Genomic DNA, 27,048 nt, shown 5'->3' with positions numbered 1-27,048 from the left:
ATGCACCTAGGTTACATATTGCCAGGTCATAGTATATGGAGGACACAATTTGCCAAAATGAAAAAGAAAGAAAATAAGAATTTTTCCTTTTTACCCTATAGGCTTATGGGCTGTCAAGCGAGTGTGTCATGCGGTCTCCTTATTCCCATTGGTTGAACAACATTAAAATCTGTAGCTCCAACACCAGTTGTTTTGAATGCGTAATATATGAATGGCTTCACCAAACAGCCAGAGACCTGAGAGGCTGGCTGTAAGGTCTGAAAAGGTTCTGGTTGATTTATTTATTCCAGTTTACTGCACTGACATCAGGCTTGATCCTGTATAGGTTAGCAATGTAATGGAAGCAGCCCATTACCAAAATCATACACTATGAAAATGACATCACGTCACTGTCGTTTCAAAATTCCCCAGCACTTTGAGTGATAACCCAAGAACATTTTTTATTTGAAACCATATTTCAAGTACACTGTTGACATTTTACAGTTTTACATCTGATTTAAGACCTATGAAGGTGTTGCCCGAAGCCCAGAACTTCCCAATCCCTGGGATGTCTGGTACCAGGCTGAAATGAAGCTTTTCATTTATTGTATATGATCAAATAAAGTTCATTATTCCAGTATATATATATATATATATATATATATATATATATATATATATATATATATATATATATATATATATATTCTTTATTTCAGCCCAAATCATTCATTGTATTTACTTTAAAAAAAAAAAATAGATAATAGTTTGCACAGATCCTTTTAAGTAACTCTAACTTAATTATGCCTTTATCATTCTAATACAACAATAAAACATGTTATATGATTTCTTATATTCCTGGAAAGGTAAATTAAGACTTTATTTTCAAGTCTAAAGGAATACAAAGTATCATGATTTGAATGCTCATTCGCACCATTCAAGATCAAACACTAATGACCTAATTCATTCACAATTGCCATTGGCCAGCTAGCTGCTTCCTGTTCAACAAGCTGGATAACCAACACACGTAGAAGCTAGCAGCTTGATATCTCCACTCATTCTGTCTTTCTTTAACACATGCGTTGGCCATGACAGTACATTGTAGCGCATAAACACAATGCTATAAATATTCTGACATCACGTGGCTTATATTATTACCACAGATAAAACAGGAACATGATTATGATTTTGTGGTTGCTGTGCCAAGGTTATGGAACAGTCTATCAGTAGGGGCCTATGTTTTGTATATATTTATTCTTCCAAAATATATATTTTTATGCCACTGTTGCTATATTTTATGTCATATTTTCCTTCACACCGAAAGGCCATTAGCTTAATGGCCTTCTTGTCATTGATAACATTGCTCATACAATATGTAAAGTCACTTTTCCACTGCACGGTACAGCTCGACTCGACTCAGCTCACTTTACTTTTCCTAGCTTGCTTTTCCACGGCAGTTTAGTGCCGCCTCAACGCGGGTGCCACTTTCCACTTGCCTTCACACAGGAATAATGTTGTATTATCAAAGCCCTATACAAGTACATGGTCAGGCTGTATTCCAAACACCTTTCCTGTTCACTGAACACGGACCCTGTTAAAGATGTAAAATAAGTCCTAGAACCCACGTAGCGCTCGATATGACTAAGTTAGATTCGGCCACGACAGGAGCGACTTCAATAAACGCCTGTTTGGAAATCAGTAACAAGCGAGTTGTAAAATTCCAAGACAGAAACCTTTGTTGTAATTTTATCTGTAATAAGATAAACAATACAAAATTTTCAATGAATAGAATTTTACCATACGCAAAGTATGTATTAAATGACACACATTTATTCAGGGGCGCACAGTGGCTTAGTGGTTAGCACTCACACCTCCAGGGTCGGGGGTTTGATTCCCACCGGGGCCCTGTGTGTGCGGAGTTTGCATGTTCTCCCTGTGCTGCGGGGGTTTCCTCCGGGTACTCCGGTTTCCTCCCCCAGTCCAAAGACATGCATGGTAGGCTGATTGGCGTGTCTAAAGTGTCCGTAGTGTATGAATGGGTGTGTGAATGTGTATGTGTTTGTGTGCCCTGCGATGGATTGGCACCCTGTCCAGGGTGTACCCCGCCTCGTGCCCGATGCTCCCTGGGATAGGCTCCAGGTTTCCCCATGGCCCTAAAAAGGATAAAGTGGTATAGAAGATGGATGGATGGATGGATGGACATTTATTCAGGCACAATACAGAACCACTCGTTAAGGAGAATTCCCTACTGCCTCAGTGCGTGGCTCACATTTAATATCGGCTCGGCTCGCTTGGAACCTTGACCAAGGTGGTATTAAAAAAAAGTACCAGATACTATCCACAGTGGAAGAAAGCAAGCAGAGTTGAGTCAAGCCGTACCACATGGTGGAAAAGTGCCATGAAATATCCACTACATTTAGTGACATTTACAGCATTTGGCAGATGCCCTTATCCAGAGCAACTTACATTTATCTCATATATACAACTGACCAGTTGGGGGTTAAGGGCCCAGAAGTGGCATGGCTGGGATCTGACATCACAACCTTCTGATCAGTAGGCCAATGCCTTAACCACTGAGCTACCACTGACACCCTACAGGGTTCATTCATGTTTGTTCATTTAGTGAGTCACTTTAGTAAATGATTCATTTGCTGACAGACCTTTTCTAGTCTAAAAGATTATCTTTTACACCTGTGTGAATTGTGTAGATGGTATTTGTAGATGCGTGTATGTCTAACCTACTTCTAATGCTCCTGAGGCAGTGAATGTTTCACACAATGTTTGGAATTTCTGTTTAGATTCCCTCTCTCTCCCCTTCTTCCCTTCCTTATTTCTCTTCTTCATTCCTTTTATTCTCCATTTATTCTTCCTTTCTCTCCATATTTTATCCCCATCATTTTTTTCTTCCTCTAACACATTTTGCTTTTTATTCATTAGAATAACAAAATATTAAAAATGAAAAAAAAAATATTAGAAAATAAAGTGCATACACGATTACTTACTTGCAGTTTTATTGTATTGTATTGTATTGTATTTATTTATTTATTGTCAAACACTGTGACACATAACTCATATTACCCAAAGTGAACTCGCACGTCTTTGATCTTACTGCATGCTGAACGATCAGTGGGATGTTTGTCCTGCCCTATGATGTCATAAATTTTCATCATGTTTTATTGCACAGCAAGTGCTAAGTTTTACTTCTGAGATCACATTTAGCGCAAAAATCCATTTATAGCATTGTAAATTAGAGTGTGCAAGCAGTTCTGCTCTGACATGCTCTCTGTATGAGATTTTTCACTCCATTTTTTAGTCCATTGCATCTCTCCTGGAGTGTGTCTGTAAATATTCAATATTCAGTCCAACAGTGGAAAAGTCAGAGCAGGTGTACTTACTTATTATACCTACTGCACAGTCAGTACTGTAGATGCCTTAAACTTATAAAACCCTGCTCACCAGCCATGTGTTCATTACTTTTCCACTCTATGAGAGCGCAGTATTACAGCAGCGGTGCAGGAATGACTGACGCACCAGCTCTCCATTAGGGTGATTAAATTACCACCCTGTCATAGTGCCGCGCATGATGTAACACACACACACACAGCCGAAATCAAACTGTGGGTGCGGTTAGCAGTAATGAAGAAATGAAACTGAAGCGCAAGTCCTACGATCTTATCAGCAAAGCTGGTAATTGGCTGATCCAACACGACTCTCCTAAAGTAAGAATCTCTGCATCGATATACAGTAGAGTATACATCTGCAACGTATAGGCAACGGCAAAACCCATCTGCTGTAGGTTGATTAGAGTATCAGTGACTTCACAAGACCTCTGAAGGTGTGCCGTGGTATCTGGCACCAAGACGTTAGCAGCAGATCCTGTAAGTTGCGAGGTGGGGCCTCCATGGATCAGACTTGTTTGTCCAGCACATCCCAAAGATGGTCAATCGGATTGAGAACTGGCAAGGCAAGGCACTTGTATTTCTAAAGCACATTTAAAACAGCCACTGTTGACCAAAGTGCTGTACAATCTAACAAAATTAGACAATAAAAATACATAAATTGACAAGAAAAACACACAAATGGATAAGATTACATTGATCCAAATGCCAGAGAATAGAGATATGTTTTCAGTGAGGTTTTAAAACTATCAACAACGGAAGACAACCTACTGTGTACTGGCAAATCATTCCACAGACGTGGAGCAGCAACAGAAAAGGCACGATCACCTTTTAACTTCAAACAAGACCTTAGTACAGTCAGCATCAACCTATTTGAAGACCTTAAGGTTCTTCCGGTGGAGAAGAAGATCTGTTATGTATTGCGGCACCTGGTCATTTAACCCCTAATACACATAATAAAACAAAATAATAAAACCTTAAACTTAACAGAGTATTCGACTGGCAACCAGTGAAGTGAAGCCAGAACAGACGGAATATGTTCCCTCTTTCTAGTTCCCATCCCAATTGAAGGCGGGATAAAGAGGACTGAGCCACACCAAGGGACAGTGAGTTAGAATAATCCAGCCTAGAGGAAATAAAAGCATGAATTACTGTCTACAAGTCCTTTACTGATAAAAACGCTTTCAATTTCGCAATGGATCTGAGATGATAAAAGCCACTCTTCACCACTGAATTGATTTGTTTATCAAATTTAAGGCCATTATCAAAAATCCTTAACAATTTTTTTTTACGTGAGCATAAGAATTCACAGATAAAGGACCCAGGTGGTTATTTATCTGTGTAATAGAACTTGGTGGTACAAAAAACTACAATTTCAGTTTTAAATTCATTCAATGTTAGAAAATTGGCCGACAGCCAGCATCTTACCTCCACAACACAGTTCAACAAAGAGAACATCAAAATTTCCCCCATGTTTCAAAGGGAGGTGAACTTGGGTATCATGCGCATAAAAATGATGAGAAATGTTGTGCTTTTGAAAAATCAAACTTAAAGGGACCAAATACAATGAAAACAACCACGGGCCCAAAATCGATCCCTGAGGTACACCACAAGTTAATGGTACTGTAGAAGAATAAAAGAATTCCCGACCTCCACCGAGAATGTTCTATCAGAGAGATAAGAATTAAACCAATTCAATGCGGTACCTTGAATTCCTACACACTTACTCAACCGTTCAAGCAAGATAGCATGGTCAGTGGTGTCAAAAGCCGCACTGAGGTCCAGAAGGACCAGAATTGCACTGTTACCTGAGCAAAGTTGACTCTGAACTGTGATGTTGTCTAAAACCAGACTGAAACTTATCTAATAAGTTATTTTCACTTACAAATGCAGACAATTGATGGAAGACAACCTTTTCTAATACTTTGGATAAAAATGGTAGTTTTGAGATGGGACGATAGTTATCCAAAATAAAAGGATCTAAATGGACCTTTTTTCGAAGTGGATTCACCATGGCATGTTTCAGGATTGATGGAACTGTGCCTTGGGATAGGCTACTATTTATTATTGTTAAAACAAAAGGATCAACGACACCCAGCACTTCCATAAGGAGACGAGAAGGCACCACATCCAAGGAGCACGAGGAAAGCTCTGTTTTATGGAAAACATCCACAAGAAAAGATCAAGAAATACACTCAAACGCAGTTAAACAAGCTGAACATGGGTAAATAACAGAAGAACTCTCATCAGATTTGGGGATACAAGATCAAATAGTATTGATTTTACGGACAAGAAACTTCAAAAAGTTATCACAGATTGTTGGTGTAACATCAGGAAAAGAAAGCATAGTGGGATTAAGTGCATTATGTATCGTACTAAACAGCGTCTTTGGGCATGTGCATGCTTTGCTATCAAGTTAGGAAAATATTTTTCCATAGCAGCCTTAACAGTACTGGTAGCTCAGCATGTAGTCTCTCATGACTTCATAGGACACCTGGAGCTTATCTTTCTTCCACTTTCTTTCAGCCTTCCTCCATTCCTGTCTAGAGGCATGAGTATCCTTGTTAAGCCAAGGTTGCGTTTGTAGCTTGGGTTTCTTAATTTTAAATGGAGCAACAGAGTCCAAAACATTGCCACACAGATTGTTAAAATAAGAAAGTTGCTCTTCAACAGACAGCTCTGAAAAAGAAAAGCAATCAGGCAATAATCAAGACCTAACCAAAGCATCTTTCGAACTGTTTTAGAAGTAGCAAACTTAACAGACCACATTCGATGACCCCAGGAATTGACATTTATCATTGAAGTATTAAGCACAGTATTAAACAATACTGGCTTCTGATGATCTGATAAACAAAATTCTTCAATCTCAATATTACTGACAGAGAGACCTAATGAAAAGGCCAAATCAAGATTATGACCTTGTTTATGGGTAGACCCTGTGAGAGACAAAATGAGATTAAAAGAGTCAATAATTTGCAGAAACTCATTAGCAGAAAAGGATGAGAGGGACAACACACGTGTATATTAAAATCACCAAGAATCAAAAGCTTGTCATACGAAGAAGAAGATACCAGAGAAGATAAAATCTCTTATTAAAATCTTATGAACATCTTATTATAATGGGGTGGTCGATAAATCAAGGCACACAGAATGGCAATCTCTGTACTTATCTTAATCAATTGACGTCAAAACTGCTGAAATTATCCATCGATAATAAACAAGACTTAAAACTGTTCTTAAAAATTGTAGCTACCCCCCTCCACGACCAGCTGACCTCGGAGAACCAACAAAACTACAGTCATCAGGAGATGCTTCAGAGAGAGGGCCAAGTTCACCACGATTTAACCAAGTCTCAGTTATAAACATAAAATCCATATTGTAAGATGAAAAGAAGTCATCAATTAAAAAAACGTCTTATTTGAAATCAATCTTACGTTCAACAAGACCATCTTTACAGTGGTTAGTTCCGTAGATTGAGTCAGTGATGCTGCAGTGCCACAACTCTTCCTCTGTGAAGGAACACGATCTAAAACTCTGAGGTTGCTGAGGTTTACCCCAGGCTGGGAGCTTGATTGGAGAAAAGCTTGATCGGGTACAAAGACGACGATGTACGAAGGTCTTGACTCAGATGTATTAAAATAGAAGAATAATCCATTGTTAGAGACGTAGGCAAGGGAGTGAGTAGAGATAAATTCCAATGGCTCAGCATGATTACGAAGACCTCTCCTTAATTGCACCAAGGTGCCGCCATATTTACTGCGTCTTCTCGCCCGTCTCCTTCTGTGCAAAGATCAGAAACTCAACAAATATCCGATTAAACTCATTAGACAGCACTGACACTGGAGACTCCTTCCAAAAAAAATCATTGTCTCTTAGGCAATTTTGGTTTTGGTTCTCAGATTCCACACTTGACTGTAGTTGCTGTATTCATTCCTGCTTAAAACAAAGCAGTGTGTTGAGAAGGTAAACACAACCCAGGTTTGATTAAAAATGGACTAAATACTAAATATGTGAAAGCACCATAAGGAAAGAGTGGTTCTGGGAATCTCATTTATTAAATAGTCTCTAAATCCATGTTGACCAGCTGTGTGTTTCCATATTCATGACAAATTCAAATATCTTCACTCCACTTTTGATAAATGTGACTGAGGAATGTGGTGCTGTGAACCGGATGCTGCAATGCTGCATGAATTACTTATCCGGAAAAAGCCACGAATGGAGGGAGCTTGTTACACATGTGCTTGTGTGTTCACTCTGTTGCTTCAGAGCTTTATATTTCATACTATTAAGACCACCGAGAGCTGCACACAAATCCAGTTTCTAAAGCAGCGTTATTTTAACTTTAACAAGTTTACAACACAATAGCTAAATCTGTATTCTGCATGCACATGGATTTGCTTTGCTAGCACCCAAAATGTTCATGCTTTCATGTTCAAGAAGTATGCACATGCATTGAAGTTCTTGCTTGCTTGTGAACCTTTATTTATACTTTATCCATTTTTTTGGCTCTCACATCTTCAGTGCAACTGGCAAAAATGCTCAAACAATAAACAGAAATGGTTATGGATTTTAACTAGTGAAATTGTTAATATGCATCTTCATTCATTCCTTGGGTAATAAGGAGTAAGGAATGTACGGTCATTATATCTATGCACGCCAACTATTGTGTGTAACGGTTTGGCCTGGAATGTTTTATTAATTGGTCTCCCATTGCGGAATAGCAACATGGTCATATAGGTGCAAAGTATAGTGCATATGGTTTTAGTTTAAGGGTTTTCATGGCCATAGGATATTCTATGAAACAGCACAGGGGTCCTCCTTGCATTTTTTCCCTCCTTATTGCATTCATGTTACACAGATGCCTTTATTAAGAAATTAACACAATGAGCCAACTATAGGATAGAGTTGAAATTAGATAAACTATTCATCATATACTTTAAAAGACCAAGCTGCCAAGAATACTTGAGCAAAAACACAAATTCTACACGTCTGTTCTACATGCTCCACAATGAGTGTCAAGTCCTTTCTAGCTTGCTTACCAAAATGATCTTGGGCTCGTGTTATATTACATTCTTATTGAAATTATTTAATCCTTGCTTATTTTGTGATTCGATTATCAACACCACTTACCACAGTTATGCTTCATCTTTTCCTCTTCTTATTGTTTACTCTTTTTTCTGGCTTCCAGACAGGTCAAGTCTGACAAGTCAAAGTAAATTTGCCCAAGTGAGACTGTGCCCTGGGTGGGTTCCTGGTATAGTGTTGTACATTAGTCATTGGGGGTTTTGGGGGAGTTCTTTGAGCACTTTGAGATTTGTCATTTTCATGGTCTCAGTGTTGGCCGTAAGGGGGGTCCCTCAAAACTCAGGTCCCAGAGTAATTGCTTGCCTTGCCTGCCCTGTAGCTATGCCTCTGTTCACTGCAATGTGATGCATGCTTTTACCCCACATCATAGTGGTGGGAAAAAGCGACTGCAGTGAAGGATAATAAGTAGATCGAGAGAGCAGATTTGTCTTAACTGTGCAAACATTTCAAAGTTTTTTTTGTGTGTGTGTGTTTTTTTTTATTTAAACTTTTACCTTTGCTTGATGCTTTTATCCAAAGTGACTTACAACTGAGACAGGATACAGCTGGGCAGTTGAAGATTGAGTGCCTTTCTCAAGGACACATCCATGACGGCTTGGTGGTATTTAAACTCACTATCTTCTTATCCGCTGCCCAACGATTGAGTCAGAACATCCCAGTGTTCAAGTCTGACCTTGCTATACTGGCCAACCATCCATGCTGGGAGTCTCTTTGAGATACAAACTGACTAAAGCAATGAATAACAATTAGAACAAGCTAGAAAGCTTATATAAATATTACTTCCTCTGCATGTATTTTTCTACCAGAGCAAATGAAATCAACATGAGAGCAAAATGCTTGTGGACTTCACGGTGGCACTCAAGATTTTGTCAAATTTTGCTCATTTTCAGGATTGTGACTGAGGGTGCTAAGTAGAAGGGATTTGTGTAAGAGCTCTGAGTCATGTTAATGACCTGCTTCTCTGGATGAAGCTTATCCATTTAAGTCACATGGAGATCCCTGAAGTATGATGATTCTATTAAGATTCCTTAAAAAGCATGCAGACGGGAAGTTAGGCATTTGAAGGGACACCATTCAGGGTTTTCCATCACCTCTATCTAGTCATGGATGACTTTCACCAATTTGATAATCTGGTTGATCTCCCGTTATAGCAAAGGTAATGACAATTGAAGCAAGAGAAAGAAGAGACAATGCACCTGTTGTACATCTGGAGGAATTTGTTCTTATCCAGCTGGTCATATTTCCCCTCACATGTCAGAGTCGGAGCTTATCTGTCACACACTCAGATGTATAAAATTTCATAGACATTCCTCATAAACTGACACATTGATAAGGTTTTAGGAACCTTTCCTGACAAGGATTTAACTGAAATATTAGCAGGAGATGTTTTGGCACTCACAAGCTCTTATTGAGTAGTTGGCAGAGTGCAACAGTGTCACGGTGCCCCATGGTAAAAAAAAAAAAAAATGCTGTGAAAGGGCCCTCTAGGGTGCACAAATGGTAGATAAAATGTCTACCTAGGGTGCCCTTACAATAGAGAAAATGTGAGGAAGTGCACTTCAAATGGAAAAAAAGTGTGATGAAATGCCATCTATGGTGCCCCTACATGTGATGAAACATGAAGAAGTACCATAATGGGTTCAGTTCTCCTGGAGAATACATGATGGAGTGCCCTTTAGGGTGCCACTTCATGCAAGGAAACACGATGAAGTGCCCTAATGGGTGCCCTTCCAGTGGAGAAAATAAGCTGCAGTGCCATGTAGGCTCACCTGCATCCAAGAAAATGAGATGAAGTGCCCTCTAGGATAATGTTTCTCGGTAGACTGACACGGTAATGTTTCCTTCTTCCTGACATTTGGCTCAATGTCTAACCTTATCTTTGATTCATGTAAAATCCGTTATTATCCGCTTGGATTAAAGTTTGTGCTTAATGTCCTCCCTTCACTATAGTTAAAGTAATGGCACCATTGCTTTTGTTTGTTTGCCATTAGCAGAAACTCACACTGTCACACGCTTAGCAGTTTTAGTAGTTCAGTTTAGTAGTTGTGCTATTTTCATCTCCACTCCAATTCTTCCAGACACGGAAACAGAGACGTTGTGGAAATGTACTATTATATACGTTGAAGCAGATTTTGACATAAAATAAATCTGAGGCAAAGTCAAACATCTTGTTTACTGTATATAAAATTATATATAAATTGTATATATAAATTGTATATAAATTTTAATCATGAGGAAAAGTCATTAGAAAAAAGAAAAAATGAAATGAATTGTTAGATGCTAATTGGATAATGAGCACTTGTGTGACAAAATGACATTTTAAGTGTAGTCCAGTGTTCTGTTATCAAACAAAATGATACAGATAATAGATCCAAGTTTATGCTTTAGTCAATTACAGAATAAAAAAAAAATCTCAACTTGACAGTTAATCAATGGCTGGACTGTATTACAAGAATGAATATAAACAAAGTAATTATGCCTCTGAGAAGTATTTGTATACATGTCCGTACGCTGTATTATCAAGAGTCTTGTTTGAACATATTCCATTATATGTATCTCCATGGGTTTGGACTTGACTGACCTGCTCAGTAGACGAGGATACTCTTTATTTCAGGGTGGTGGGTTTTAACCCCATGTTGTAAATTATGTGAAATGGACAAAGGAAGCACATCGGTTAAGTTTTAGTGCTAGTGACCATAAGCTTGTGAGGTCAAATCTTAGTGATCAATTGTTAGGCCATAGAGCAAGGCCTATGAACCAAAACCAGGAGAAATATTTCATCCAACCCCACGGATTCCAGACAGAAACAGTTATTAAAATAATCTGGTATCAACACTGTACAATATTACTAATATCTAATATTTCATAACAAAATCCAGCATAAAGTGTTGAAATATAGGAACTGCAAGGCCCTTGGATCCATGTATGTTGATCAACCCAAAACACAAACTGACCTGAATAATAAAAGAAAAAAAAAAAAACAAGGAAGTATAGAGCTCAAAATGTTGAACTGATAAACCTGAGACAGAGGTGATGGAACTCTCCTGCCATATACTGTCACTACCAATCTCCATTTTATATTGTTGCACTACTGTAATGGTATATGTATATACTTTATAATGCAAATGAGAAGCGAAGGGGTGTATAACATATGTCACTATAAAACCATATTACATATGTCCACGTGCTGAAGTCCTGAACGCTTTAATAGCGTTTATGTAACTGTCCGTGGTGCTGAAATCATATGGAAGAATATTCCAGAAAATGAAATGCCAAATGAACTTTGCATTTGAATTCCAACATTGTATGTTGATGTAAATACAACCCAAATTCCAAAAAAAGTTGGGACGTTATGTAAAATGTAAATAAACGTAAATAAAAACAGAATGCAATGATTTGCAAAACACATAAACCCATATGTTATTCACAATAGAACATAGAAAACATATCAAATGTTTACCTGAGTAAATGTATGAAAATAAGGCAATTTTGAATTTCATAACCGCAACACGTATCAAAAAAGTTAGGTTTGGGCAACAAAAGGCTGGAAAAGTAAGTGTTACTAAATAGAAACAGCTGTAGGAACATTTTGCAACTAATTAGGTTAATTGACAACAGGTCAGTAAACATGACTGGGTATAAAAAGAGAATCTTAGAGAGGCAGAGTCTCTCAGAAGTAAAGATGGGATGGAATCTGGATGGAAGCATATGTTGCTCTATATACTTTTCAGCATTGATGGTGCCTTTCCAGAGGTGCAAGTTGCCCATCCCATAGGCACTAATGCACCCCCATACCATCAGAGATGCAGGCTGATAAAAAGCCGGATGGTCCCTCTCCACTTTAGTCCTCTTTAGTTTAGAGGACGTGGCGTCCATGGTGTCCAAAAAGAATTCCAAATTTCGATTCGTCTGACCACAGAACAGTTTTCCACTTTGCCACAATCCATTTTAAATGAGCTTTGGCCCAGAGAAGACGGCGGCATTTCTGGATCATGTTCACATATGGCTCCTTTTTTGCATGACAGAGCTTTAACCAGCATTTGTGGATGGCACGGTGAACTGTGTTCACAGACAATGAGTTCTGGAGTTGTTTCTGAGCTCATGCAGTGATTTCCATTACAGAATCATGCCCGTTTTTAATGCAGTGCCGCCTGAGGTCCCGAAGATCATGGGCATGCAGTATTGATTTTCACCCTTTTCCCTTGCGCATAGAGATTTCTCCAGATTCTCTGAATCTTTTGATGATATTATGTACTGTAGATGATGAAACATTCATAGTCTTCACAATTTTACGTTGAGGAACATTATCCTTAAATTGTTCCATAAATTGTAGACACAGTTTTTCGCAGATTGGTGAACCTCTGCCCATATTTACTTCTGAAAGACTCTGCCTCTCCAAGATACTCTTTTTATACCCAATCATGTTACTGAAATATTAGTCCAATTAGCAGAATAGCTAGAAACATTAGAAACTGCATATATGCAAGTATATGTAACTGTCTCTGGTGCTGAACTTATACATGCTATAATATAACCCATATGCAACTCTCCATAAAGTTATAAAGTTGATTACTTAAATAATATTGCCAATGGTGCTATGGCACTAAAATTATTTCCATTATGCTTTCCAATGTGTTGGATTGTGGAGCTCTAAAATGATGTGCTTTGTTATTTGCCACAACACGTCTCACAGTTTAAAGCCACATAAAAAGAAATGGCTTTATTTGGTTTCAAAACTTTTTAAAAGCTTTATTTAACCACATTCTGAAAACGCTTAATTTGAGCCTTCCTGTTAATCCATGCGTATTAAGTATAATTATGTAATAATTGCAGAAGTGAATGCTTAGGTTAATGGTGCGCTCCTTCAGAGGGATTTAAGCTACATTTGTTCTGACTTCAGATACAAATTAATTGCTGAGTATCTGCCTGTAGTTGGCAATTAAAATCTCTCATCCCTTAAGACAAATGAATGGAATCATAGAGGATAAAAAAGATATATTGGAAATTAGCTACGAAGAAGATAATATTATATTTATATTTTTCTTTCGGTGTGGAGTGTCTGTGTGGTAAATACAGTGATGAAAATGTGTGGTCTATTTTGCTCTATAAAGGCAGTAAATATTCTGAACACTGACATTGAAATTGAGAAAAATGGCTTTTAACATGTCTATTCAAATATGGTGTTGGGGTTGTAGGTAGATTTCTACACCATGTTGTCTAAAATGAATGTTGACTTACAACATTTTTATGACAATTCACAGTTCTTAATTCTACCCAAACCAAAAGACCCAACTACAGTATATATCCATTCATCCATCTTCTATACCACTTAATCCTTTTCAGGTTCATGGGTAAACCTGCAGCCTATCCCAGGGATCATCAGGCACGAGCCAGGGTACACCCTGGACAGGGTGCCAATCCATCGCAGGGGACAATCACATACACATTCACACACCCATTCATACACTACGGACACTTTGGACATGCCAATCAGCCTACCATGCATGTCTTTGGACTGGGGAAGGAAACCGGAGTACCCGGAGGAAACCCCTGCAGCACAGGGAGAACATGCAAACTCCGCACACACAGGGCCCCGGTGGGAATTAAACCCCCGACCCTGGAGGTGTGAGGCGAACGTGCTAACCACTAAGCCACCGTGCGCCCACCATGGAATATATATTGCCTTAAAATAATATATATAATATAATATAAATATAATATAATATAATGTATAAATAAATATGCAGAAAACTGTTAATTCCTGATATATATATATATATATATATAGGACTGACTAATAATCAAATAAATATTCCAGTTTCTCTGAAAGATCATCTTAACTCATAGAGAAAGAGTGTGCAATGTGATGCTTGCTCTACCATCTAATGTTGATCTTTAGGAAACTCATCTAAACCGGTCAGCATGCCGGAAACAGATGATCACTTTTGTAATGATAGTAATTTACTCCGCAGGAAAGCAATGGGATTGTGCTTTCCTAAACAACCACATTTTAACAGACACAAATTAGCCATTTAGCCTGCAACAGAAATGCTCTGTGTTTGAAACCACAGATGTCGGAGTGTACCATTATTATGGGTTATGCTATGGTGCAGCTCAGTTCTCGATTCGGATTGGTCAGAAGCTGTTAATTGATTTTATATAATAGCAGCTCTGAAAAATAATAAAATCACAGAAACACTCAATAGCAATACATTTATTCTGTTTCTATAGTAACAACTCTTTTTCAAATGGATTTTGGTTTTCTTAGATTCTCAAAGTTGAAAGATGCTCTTTAAAAGAAAAAAAAAATGGTATAATCATTGATAAATGGCTATTTTTCAAAGGAAAATTGTGGAAAAAAATATGTGGAAAATCATCAAAAAAAACTATTTATAGCTGGTGGAACGCAAGTACTAAAACGATTAACACAATATTTCATGTAAAGCTTCAATTAAAATACTCTTGGACATATAGTTTGGGATTTTGGGATTTATAATTGGAAAATGTGGGATTTATTTCCTATAACTGAATCTTTTGTTCCTTATACACTGTAAAACTGGATAAGTTAATTTAACTCAAAAAATTTGAGGAAACTCATTACCTCAAAAATTTTAAGTTCATAAATCAATTTCTTTAAGCCAAATACACTTAAATATAACACGTTTGAGTTAAATTTTTGTTATATTTAAGTGTATTTGGCTTAAAGAAATTGATTCATCAACCTAAAAATTGAGGTAATTAGCTTCATCAAATTTTTTGAGTTAAATGAACATATCTGGTTTTACAATGAGTGAGTGTAATAATCATATTCTGATGTTGCACTGCGATGGAAAATCTTAATTCATAGCTAAGGTGTGAATGTTTTTTCACAGAACAAACCAGAAGAAAATCAGAGAAAAGACAGATTTCCCAAGTTAATCTCATGAGAAATTCAAAAGCAAGGGTAATAGAGTGGGATTCGCTTGGAATACAAACACAAACCCTTGTCTAACCCTGGCCCCTAAACTTAATCTCAACCAGCAGTCAGACCAAACATGAATCAAAAGAGTCAATATATATATATATATATATATATATATATATATATATATATTTAAAAAAGCATGAGCTATTCCCTTTGAATTCATAACCTTCTGATTTGGAAGACAATAGAACATAAGATCAAGGAGCTGTAGGACTGTGGTGTCTATTTTGTCGTTTTTTAGTATTATTATTATTAATCATTATGCTAGTTATTATGTGGTGTTCACATTTAATTATTCGCCTCACTGTTTTCATAATGTTGCCTGCTGCTAAATCTCACAAATGTGCAGGACTAGACTTATATCTTCCCTACACAAAATTACACTCCTGTGATATCCAGTGACATTTATGGATATTACATTATATTATATTTCCAGACCTGCCAACATTTACACATTTTTTGAAGGAGCTCTGTTATCACTCAAAAATACGCAAAAAGAACAGTGGAAGTACCACATAAGGGTGTGATGGTCAGTGTCCACAAACTTTTGGCCATTTGTTGTATGTGGAAGAGGGCAGATAGCACTTTCATTTTGTTTTAGATTTTTATTTTATGACTTCTACATTATCGAGTCAGTACAAAACTTTTCTAAACATTAGTTTTCCAGCACAAAATTATATGTTACAGAAAAATGTTCGTATGTCAATAAAGAAAGAAGTATATTGTGTGAGAGACCACTTTTCGGACAAAACAACACAATGAAGGCTGCTGGGTTTTGCTGCAAAAATAAGAAGCGAGTGCGACAGTCAAAGTCTCCAGAAGAACCGTGTCTGGTTCTGCAAGTTGCTCAGTAAAACTTTCAGATCATTTCCTTATAAAACTTCACAAATTCTACCGGAGACTACTATTATTTTTTTTTTTTTAAAGCAAACTGTCGTCACACCAAATACCACTTCATATCGGTTTCATTTATTTCTGTTTACTACTCTTTATAGTATTTTTTTAATGTAGAAACATTTAATTTCATTATTTGTGAAGGCATCTTTGCTCTACAGCATTTCTTTGCATGTGCCTACGACTATTGCACAGTACTGTATGTCATTCCTTCTCAGCCTTCACCCTAGAAAGTGTGGCCAATTTTGCTCCTTTGGTTCATGAAGAACGCTTTTCTGTTGTCCGGATAAACAGTTAAACACATCTAAAGAGTGTACTTTTCATCCCCACCCTCCATAATTCATGGGGTGTGCATGCTGGAGCCTGACTGACTTCGAAGCCTAATTAAACAGATGGCAAATTGTCCAATGCTGATTGTAATTAATGAAGCAGAGTAGCTTCTGTCCAATTGTTTTTTTCCCTCCCTTAGTGACAGAATATGAACCAAGGAGAAAATTTGTTCAAGGATGTCTTTAGTGTGTTCAGAACGTTCCAGGATGCACCGCCCTCTCCATGTTTCCTGTTGGTTTACATTCACAACTGAAGACTTGGCTTTTGAATATTGAAAGAACTAGAAGCAAATCACAAGAACATTTCAAATGCACTCATTTAAAAAAAACAAAACAAAACAAAAAAAATAACATGAAATACATAATGATGTTCAGTAGTTTTCAGGCCATGTAGGCTAAATATAAAAATCACAGAGATATATTTAGCATGTTCTCAGCTATCTTTACGATTGATTTACTTTAATGCAAGCTAAACATTTCCCCTGGTATGTATGCATGCAAGCCTTGACAGCATTTAAAGTAAGACAGATGCCTGTGAATGCAATTTAGCATCTATTCAATAGTAATGTAATTTTTTTTTTTCTCTCAGGGTTCATCTCATTATGCAATTCTCTATAACGTAATAATGGGTTGATTTATGGGTATGAATCATGCACAGGTGAAATCACTGGACGAAACAGTTGTGCTGTCCGTTATACTCAACAGGAATCCAAGGTCTGTAGGGGGAAATGGGGGGAAAAATAACATTACCTGTTTTTTTTTCTGTCCAGTTTAAGAGAAAATGCTGTAGAAAACATAGCTTCATATTTCTGTTCTTGACTGACAGGAGTGGAAATTGACGAGGTCTTTAGCTGTTGCAGTCTCACATTTTCACATATGTCTCTTCTGAGATGCTTTTCTGCTCACCACGGTTGTAAAGAGTGGTTACGTGAGTTGAACCAGTTTGTCCTCTCTCAAGAACAAGGCATTACTGCATTTTTATTTTATTATTAATCTTTTGTACAAATGTCAGCGTGAAGTCTTGCCTGTTTCTAAATTCTGAGCCATGTTGTGTTTGACTTCTTGCTACTCCGTCTGATCATTTTTATTTTTTTACATTATTCCAGTTGGCTTTCTGTTCCCTGTGTTTTGAGATGTTACTCATTTTTAATAAAAAACCAAACTCACACCTCACAATTCTTCTGATGAGTCTGGTTCTTAGAGTAACAAAGAAGTCAACACTTGTATTAACTGACGGTTGTGTAAACATTAATGAACTGCACCGACACATTGTTTATTTAATTCACGACTAAATAGAAATCCACAAATTAGCAAAAGTTATGTAAACGGTCTGCACTTATATAGCATTTTTTTTAACCTTAGTGGTTCTACAAAGCACTTTACACTGGTACTCATTCAACCATTCACACACACACACACACACACACACCCCCCAATGGTAGCAGAGCTGCCATGCAACACGCTAGCTTGCCATTGGGAGCAACTTGGGGTTCAGTGTCTTTCCCAAGGACAGTTCGGCATGTGGAGTCACATGGGCCAGGAATCGAACCGCCAACCCTACGATTAATATCCAACCTGCTCTACCACATGAGCCACAGCCGCCCACAAGTGACGACATCAATAAATTACAGAAATCTGGTCCCAACATGTTCAAAATTCAGAATTAAATGAATGACATTGTTCATGTTGGTCTTCATGGCTTCCTGCTTCTTTGTACTATTCGTGGTTTGTGTGGCTTTGTTTTGATTCATAATTCAGTAATCTTCATCCTTACTCTCCCACGAGAGTGCAATTACTTTTGAGACTTCCTCGTGGTCGCAATAAAAATTCAAGCGTGCCTTTTCTCTGGTACTGTAGGTCCTAAACTCTGGAACAGTCTCCTCACAATCTTCCATGTGAGGTCAGCTTCTTCAATAGCCACTTTTAAATCTTCACTGAAAACATATTTTTATTCTCTAACTTTTGATTAGGTCTTGTAATAGGTGGAAATATGTAAATACTTGATGCTGTATTTAAAGGTATGTATTAATCATTATTATTATTATTATTATTACTATTATTATTATTATTATTATTATTATTATTATTATTATTATTATTATTATCACTATATTTTTAAACATAACTGCGATGGCGTATTCGGTTGGTTGATTTGTAAAGCACTTTGGGTCAACTTCTGGTGTTTGAAATGTGCTCTATGAATAAACTTGACTTGATCATTAAAAAATAGACATCAATTCCCACAAGCGTTTGCCACTTTGTTAATGTTACTGATGGTGTATTAATGCAAGGTAATGGATTGTGCATGTTTACTAACAGCGTAAATCATGTTTATTAAAGGAATTAGTTCAACTTTATTAGTTCATCACGCTAGGGTATTATTATTATTATTATTATTTTTTTGGGACTTGTTAAATCCAAAAGCTTTTTTGATTGTGTTGCTTTGAACAGGTTGCACACACGGTCTGTTAAATACACTGAACTCAGAATCACGCCGCTGCCATCTGGCCACCAGTACAAGTCTGCGTATGTAGCTGAATACTGTTTTAACCGCACCTCTTTCTGCTCTGCAGGGTATTTAACAGTCACAATAGACCCCTTACCACCTGTTGTTGTGGGAGAGACGGTGACACTGAAGTGCAACTTCAAGACCGACGGCAGATTGCGAGAGATAGTTTGGTACAGGGTGAGTACCGCTGAAGCTTTCACTGTTTTCATGCATACTACTGCACTATGGTCAAGGTTTAATTGTTGTTATTGTGTTAATTATGGCTAAACTGGATCACATAGAAAAGGCAAGCTGTTGCTTTAAGCTTGGATGCCATGTCTTTAATTATCATTAACTCAAAGCGGTGAAAAGCAATCCAGCTGTACCGTCTCGGCTGGGAATCTTGACGTGACGTCGAGGCGGTCAGTGCCACGCTTTAATGGATCACAGCTGGACACTTCACACTTATTAGGCTTGGAATATAGCACAGTGTTAACATTCAGCTCGATTATGTCTTTCACAACAGAGGGTTTCTTTTGTGTTTGCGATGAGCGCTGCTGCCTCTGTGCCATTGCTTATCACAGTCATGTGTGTCTGCATTAATGAACATTGAGCCACTAGTGTTGGCCCGCTACGCTCCAGACTCGACTAGGAAAATGCAGGCAGTGAAAATCTGGAACACGTTCAGAACTCTTTAATAGGCAAAGAAGACTGGTGATTAACAGAATTAACAGAATCAGGCCACATTTACGGATGATAGAGTTTTTTTTTTTTGGCATGCCAGCTGGATAATAGAGATTTGACCAACAGAGATGTAAGGTGAATGCCTTCTTCTAAGACCTACCCCCTGTAAAATAAAAAAAAAAAATTATTAAAAAGTGCCAAAAGTCAGAAGCAAAAAAAATTATTAATTGATTAATCAAATTAAAATAGCAGAAGAATAATCCAAATGGGAAAAAATTATTATATCATTATTCTCAAAAATGTATGTATTTATTTATTTATTTATTTATTTATTTATTTATTTTTTTTTACATTTTTGATCGTTAATATTTTGTTCGTGGATTTTATTTCTTTTATTTGAAACTTTTGCCACAAAATGAACTCCATACGCACCTTCTGATTTGAGAATTCAACCACAACATGGTGTACTGTAAAACGAAATGACTGACATGTGACAGCCAATCAGATCCATGTATTTCATATGACGTGTTATGTATGCTGTGTAACACGGAGAAAAAAAAAAAAAGTAACATGATACTGGATATCTGTTGGTAACTGGGCACACGTTGTCATGGCAACTCATGGCAGCGTATGTTTTGTTTATTTTGCATGACATGGTTTTAACAATACCTAAAACGCTTTCTGATATAAACCTGCATAACCCGTAGCGATCTTCAAAAAATGGTACTAAACTGTACCTAACCCTTGATGGTGCCTTTGTGTATGAGGGTAGCATTAAAATGATTTAAGGTACATAATTAGCTTTTTTAGAGTACTAAACGCACCTTTTAAGGTAAAAGATACACACTAACACAATATAGGCAGGCTGGGTGAAAATAAGGCTGCAGTATACTATGCAGTAAAAGTATTTTATTGTGCCTGCTGCTACGACACAGATATACCATCACGAGTTTAATGCTCGGAAAATTCCGAGTCAGTTTTATCCTGATCTAAAAGCATTCCTCTAATATTGGCACCCTTGGTAAATATGACCTTTTGATCTTTTGTTCAAATATTTGACAAAAATACTCAGAGCTGTTATCTTGGCAAAGGGAGGTAGCACAAAGTATTGACTAAAATGGTGCGCACATTTTTTTTTTTGATAAACCTGTGTTGTGTTTGATATCCATGAGATCAGAGAATTTTTGTGAATTTTTTTAACAAAAGATCAAAAGGTTAAACAATAAAGACAATTTTTCACAGCCTTCTTTGCTCATATTTCTTTGCTCAAGGGTGCCAATATTAGTGGAGGGCACTGTAAATCACCTTGCTCTTGGCATCCATGTTTTTCCCGACCGAAGCAGCGGAATGCTTTTAGATCAGGACAAAACTGACTCGGAACTTTCCGAGCCTGCTGGATCGCAGCATTAAACTCATGATGGTATAACTGTGGCGTGGCAGCAGGCACAATAACGCCAGCTCATATTTAAAGGCTTGAAAAGCTGAAAGCACAGCCGTCCTCATCATTCTAAGAGCTAAATGTGATAAAAGTGGATGGTAAACCTGTCTGTAATGGCGTGTAACTGTGTCGTCATGCAGCACAGCGCAGATGTTAAACTGGTCTTTAGTGCCATGTGACAACCAGTGCAACATCTGTGCTGTGTTATGTGCCGAGCGAAACAGTAACGCTTTTAACCAGCAGAAACCAAATTAGCACATAGACTCGCTAATTGGCTACAAACACGGACATAAACACAAAATGAACGTCAATGATTACGCTGCTCTCAGGACACTCATTCTGCTGTGTGTCGAACAAATATACTCTTTTTTCAACAGCAAAAAAATCAAACTTCATAATTTCTTTCTTTCTTTCTTTCTTTCTTTATATATTTATTGCTTCTTGATAAAAATATCAAATAAAATTAGTTATAGCTACAAACAATTGCTATTTTTATTCTTCTTAGTATAATCAAACCTATAATTATAACATTAAAAATATTTATGATTATCCTCACAGAAAAAAAAATACAATAAAGAGTGCTTCTATGATTTTATATATTTCTCTGACATTATTTTTTTGCTTCATGAGTGTTGTCTTGTATATTTAAAAAAAAAGGTCTTTACTCACGTGTTTACATATTGATTTGTTTTGGTTTGTTTGTTTTGCTTATTTATTTATTTATTCTTGTACAACATTAGTGATTCATTACTATTCTCAGACCCTTCCCAAGAACCAAAATGGATGATGTTATATGGATGACCTCATAATCAGTTTACTGATTAGCCGATTTCTACTTTCCACGGCAGCTCCTGCTTCTGCTGTTAGGCCTTTTTTTTCCCTTTTTTTTCAACTCCATTGCCTTTGCTCGTTCTGACCTTTTCGAGACACGACCCAAAAAAAGAGAGTAATAGCCCTTTGCATATTAGCAACAATCTCATACCTCATGCTGTGCAGGTCGACTGAACTTTTGAATGGAAATTGAATATAATATGAGCTTTTTTGTTCTTCCTTGTACGATTGTCACAGTGAGGCTTTAAACAAAGACAATCTGTGCTACAGTACATTTGAGCCAGATATTAAACATAACATTCTGATCTGCACTGTCTCAGATATATTCTCTGTTTTTCCTGGGACAGTTCTGAATTGGTTTTAGTGCTGATATACAGTATAAAGGCAACAGGTTAGCTTTACTATGCAGATCTGGTGTACAGTAGATACAGTATATTACTATTATGTTAGATTTGTTCCTAATCACACCTAGTTCATTAGTTGTGTGAAATTGCTTTCTTCTTTCTTCAAATTGAGGACATTGTTGCATCCGTAATAATGCATAACAGTTTTTTCCACACTCATATTCATGTTCAACAGGGTGTCTGAAAAGTCAGGTACCAATGAGAGTAAATTACATTTTGTATTTATTATTTACACCATATTGAATGGTCTACATGTTCACCCTTACACGCTACACATTTTCTCAGCTACTGTGTCATGTTTTTATTTTGATTTTGCTCAACATAGTCCCATTGGTTCCTGACTTTTTCAGATATATATGTTATATATGATGTGTAATAATTTTTATTTATGCCACAGCATGCCTGAATGCTCGAATCTGATTGGTCGGAAGGTGTTTGTTATTTTTGTATTTTTGTAACCACAGGTAGTTCCAGCGGTAACATGAAGGACACGAATAACATGAATATTCTAATATGTTATTGTTTCTATAGTAACAACTCATACACAGGGACTGGCAGGTTAGTCCGAAACAGAGCACGGTTCGCATGAAAAATTGGTCATGTGAAAGCTGTCATGTGGACCGGAAAGCACACCACAGTACCAATCCCAAGAGGAGGAGGAAGTTGCTCTGGAACTGTGCCGTGCTGAACGTGAACGCAGCTTGTACTCGGGTCCGCACTTGTTCAGGAAGTAAAGTAACCTGCCCATGTGTTTTAGCCGATGACGACTTCATTTGTTTCCATGACACACGTGCACTGTATCATGACTGGCACGGGAATGTTGTAGGATACAATGAAGAGGTCCACTGCTGCGCATAATATCTGCTGTGCATAATAGCACCAAAATAATTGTTAAAAATATATTTTAAAGATAAATAAATAAATATCATGAGTCGTGTTGTGTTCTCCATGCACATTTGTGATGACCGCAAGATGAACGCATATGCACCAGGGTTCAATAGAATCAAGTGAATCTGAAATCGGACCGACGGGGAGAACAATCGTACTTCGGATTCAATGATGAGAGAGAGAGAGAGAAACGAGGAATGACTGTTTATTGTAACTATAACACAGGTGAAAACAGGAACGAATTTGTCTCTCAGATGTTCCACACCATTAAATCGAACTATAAAGCATTAAAATGTTCAACGTGTCATTTGTTAATAAAATAACCATTGCAATCGTTGATAAATTGCTGTTTTATAAGCAGAATACCTCTGCTTCACGTTGTCCCACATCGCACCACCCCGGCGTGTATTATTTCCATAATACCACACCTTCTATCATGCGTTAGTCCTTAAGTAATAGCAGCTCTAGAGCAAATCAAACGAACAGGTTACATTAATCCGGTCTTTCTAATACGTTACTGTTTCTATAGTAACAGCACATTCACAGCGACTCCTTCGGTAGATGCTCTACATCATCTACAAATAATCATTAAAAGAAAGGTGTTGTTATTTAACAAATAAAAATGTCGAATTGTTGCCATGGTGAGGTTTTCCTTAAGGAGATGTTTAGTTAGCATGTACGGAAGGAGTCTCCAGCGTCAGTTCTGTGTAACAGTCAGAGGTAAAGCTGTAACTTTGAAGTTTTCTATTGCGAGGATGATGTATTTTGAGGTAACGTGACGTCCTCCATTTTGTTCGGCTTATTAACTTTATTAAAGAACGTGAGGGAACCAGTGTTTATAGCTGCTGTAATGCAAGTGAGTGAGATTTAACTGTTTTAATGGATGTTCTACTACATTAAACATACCTATGAATTTATTTATTTTATTTTTTTTGGAAATGCAGTGTCATTGTTTAATGAATAAGAATCTGGTCAAACTGCTGTGGTAGAAGAGGAATAAAACACTTCAGGACATTTTGTTATAGGAAAATCATCAATAATCAACTTTGTTGATTGTTTTCCCATCACAGCACACACTACAGTGTTTTATTCCTTATAAATATAGAAATTTAATTATATTTACAGTTTTTACCACCATACCATGTGTATTTCTGTATCCACATGCATTAATTGAATTAATTCAATTGAATTAATTCAATTAATGGATAAAAAAATAATAAATTTTGAAAAATTAATGAATTAATTTTTTCCTGTTATTGTTACTGGAAAATAAAGAAGCTAAAATGGCTTCCCTTTTCCAACATTTTTTTTTCCAAGTAAATAAAAGGAACAACGTAAGAACCTAATAATTTGAAATGAAGTTAAGATAGATGATAGCTTGAGTAAAAAATTTCCCAGATGTTAAATGGAATTTAAGATCACACCAGTGTCCCTGTATCTACATCACAACTATGCAGTTATTGCTAGTAAGATGGCCGCCATGTTCTGAACCCGTCCTCTCTGAAGCATCTTTTCCTTAGCCTTCTGGGAGATTCCAGGTTAATTCGATATGCATAACAGCCCTTCTGATTAGCTTAACTCAGCTCATGTGCACAATGTGTTTTGCATTGATGTCTGCAAATTTGCAGACTTGCAGTAGACAAAGCCGTCAAGATCATCTATCGACTACTAATCACACAATGCCGAGGTGCTAATGAGAAGCAGCTCCGACTTCTGCATCATAAGTCAATTATTCCTGCTTGCCAAGCAGCGTTCCTCTAATCTCTGCCCTCTATTTGACTAAAATGTCGACTTCTCATTCCTTCACTCAGATAGTTGACGTGTACCTTTGAGAATAACAGCGGTTGTTAAAATGAGACATCAGAGTAGTGGGTTCTTTAATAGCAGTGTGGTCTGGCTTTGACTCCTTCAGATCCTGCACACAGTCTGTGAAAACCCAGGAAGCCCTCACCGACTCCACATGAAGAAAACTGACAAGGGCTTAGAGGGTTTTTTTCAGTCTCATAGATCTCAAATGGACTTTTAATGCACTTATATCTATATGCCTTTATTAGAGGATTGCTTCCTTGCCTTTCCTCAACTGCCTATATACTCATAATTTAGAGTCATTAGTAATGTAATTTTATTAGAACCACCTTCATGAATAATGTTGAGTTATGAGTTATGTTGAATATTGTACAAATTGTGAAGTTTTGTATATAAATCGATTTCTACTCCACTTTTCAGAAGTGAATGTCGTCTGCACTGTAAAGTGCAAGGTAAATGTAGAATCCTTAAGGGTTTCTTTAACAGAGAGGGTTCCAAGTAACTAAGAGTGTCTGACATCTTTATTTTTTTTAGCTGCTGTTATATTTTTGGTTGTGCTGTTACATTTTTTAATTTAATGATAATGAGTCTTTATTGGTCACATATACATTAGAGCACAGGGAAATTCTTCGCATACCCGAGCATGTTAGGAAGTTGGGGTCAGAGTTCAGGGTCAGCCATGATACAGCGCCCCTGGAGCAGAGAGGGCTAAGGGCCTTGCTCAAGGGCCCAACAGTGGCAGCTTGGCAGTGCTGGGGCTTGAACCCACAACCTTCCGATCAGTAACCCAGAACCTTAACTGCAAAGCCACCACTGCCCCCCTGATGTTGTGTCCAGTGATGAGCTAACAGACTAGGGTAGATAAGCAAATCTCGTTAACCAGGAAAAAAACTGAGACTCAAGAATCAGATGTACAATCGCAGTCATAGGGCTTGGCATGTTAGGATAATCCACCGAGTGATACTTTGCATATATATTTGCCTAGCACCCTCAGGGTTGGGGGTTCGAATCCCTGTGCTGTATTTGGCACAGCTTGCACGTTCTCCACATGCTTCAGGGGTGTCTTGCAGGTACTCCAGTTTCCTCCCCCAGTCCAAAAACATGCCCTGTAGGCTGATTTGCATTTCCAAATTGCCTGTAGTGTGTGAATGTGTGTGATTGTGCCCTGCGAGGAGTTGACACCCCGTCCAGGATGTCTCCCGCATTGTGCCTCTGGGATAGGGTTAGCTCCATGTCCTCACGACCCTGTGTAGGATAAACAATATGGAAAATGGAGGGATATATAAGGTGTGAACCTGATTGAGCACTAGGATTGAGTGTGCAGTGGTGGCTGTGAACCTGACAGAGTTTCTGTGTCGGGAGTTGTACTGTAATCCATGGTGGCCATATGAAGTAGATCAGGTACTTTGGTTCGAGGCAGCCATGTTTGTAGGCCGTGACGCATTCTACAACTTGCTGGTGTCTTTTCCAAATTTGCTATTACAATTTTTATTTGCACTTAATGTTTATGTTGTTGTGGTTTTAGTTTTGTTGTTGTTTTTGCTTGTGCTGTTGTGTTTCTGAATTTGTGTTGAATTTGTTCATTTGCTGTTGTATTTTTAATTTGCAGGTCGTGTTTATGTTAATTTCTGTTGCGTTATTCGCTTTGCTGCTGTGGTTTTGCTTTTGCTGTTGCATGTTTTATTTGCTATTAGATTTTTTTTTTTACTTGCTGTTTCATTGTCTAATTTTGTTTTCGGTTTGTCGGTCTGCTTTATAGAATGCAAAACGGATCTCGCTTTTAAATGGAACGATGGAAATCTATCACTTTACCACCGACTAAACTCTTATCAAAGTAATCAAATGCATCGTTTTCATAAT

The 27,048-nt window shown here is 37.4% G+C and overlaps 1 protein-coding gene across 2 annotated transcripts in view; it reads left to right on the top strand.

Moving 5' to 3' along the window:
• Positions 1 to 27,048, top strand: part of igsf21a (immunoglobin superfamily, member 21a) — a 275,022-nt gene that overhangs the window by 80,950 nt on the left and 167,024 nt on the right. For both annotated transcript variants that reach the window (XM_053652843.1, XM_053652842.1), the window contains exon 2: positions 19,223 to 19,335. In XM_053652843.1, coding sequence (XP_053508818.1) covers positions 19,223 to 19,335 — 113 coding nt within the window. The remainder of the gene's footprint in view (positions 1 to 19,222; positions 19,336 to 27,048) is intronic.

The sequence above is a fragment of the Ictalurus furcatus genome, chromosome 21 (assembly GCF_023375685.1).
Source record: "Ictalurus furcatus strain D&B chromosome 21, Billie_1.0, whole genome shotgun sequence".
NCBI classification, from domain to species: Eukaryota; Metazoa; Chordata; class Actinopteri; order Siluriformes; family Ictaluridae; genus Ictalurus; species Ictalurus furcatus.
Note: the sequence above shows the minus strand (reverse complement) of the source record. Positions and strands in the feature narration are given on the sequence as shown.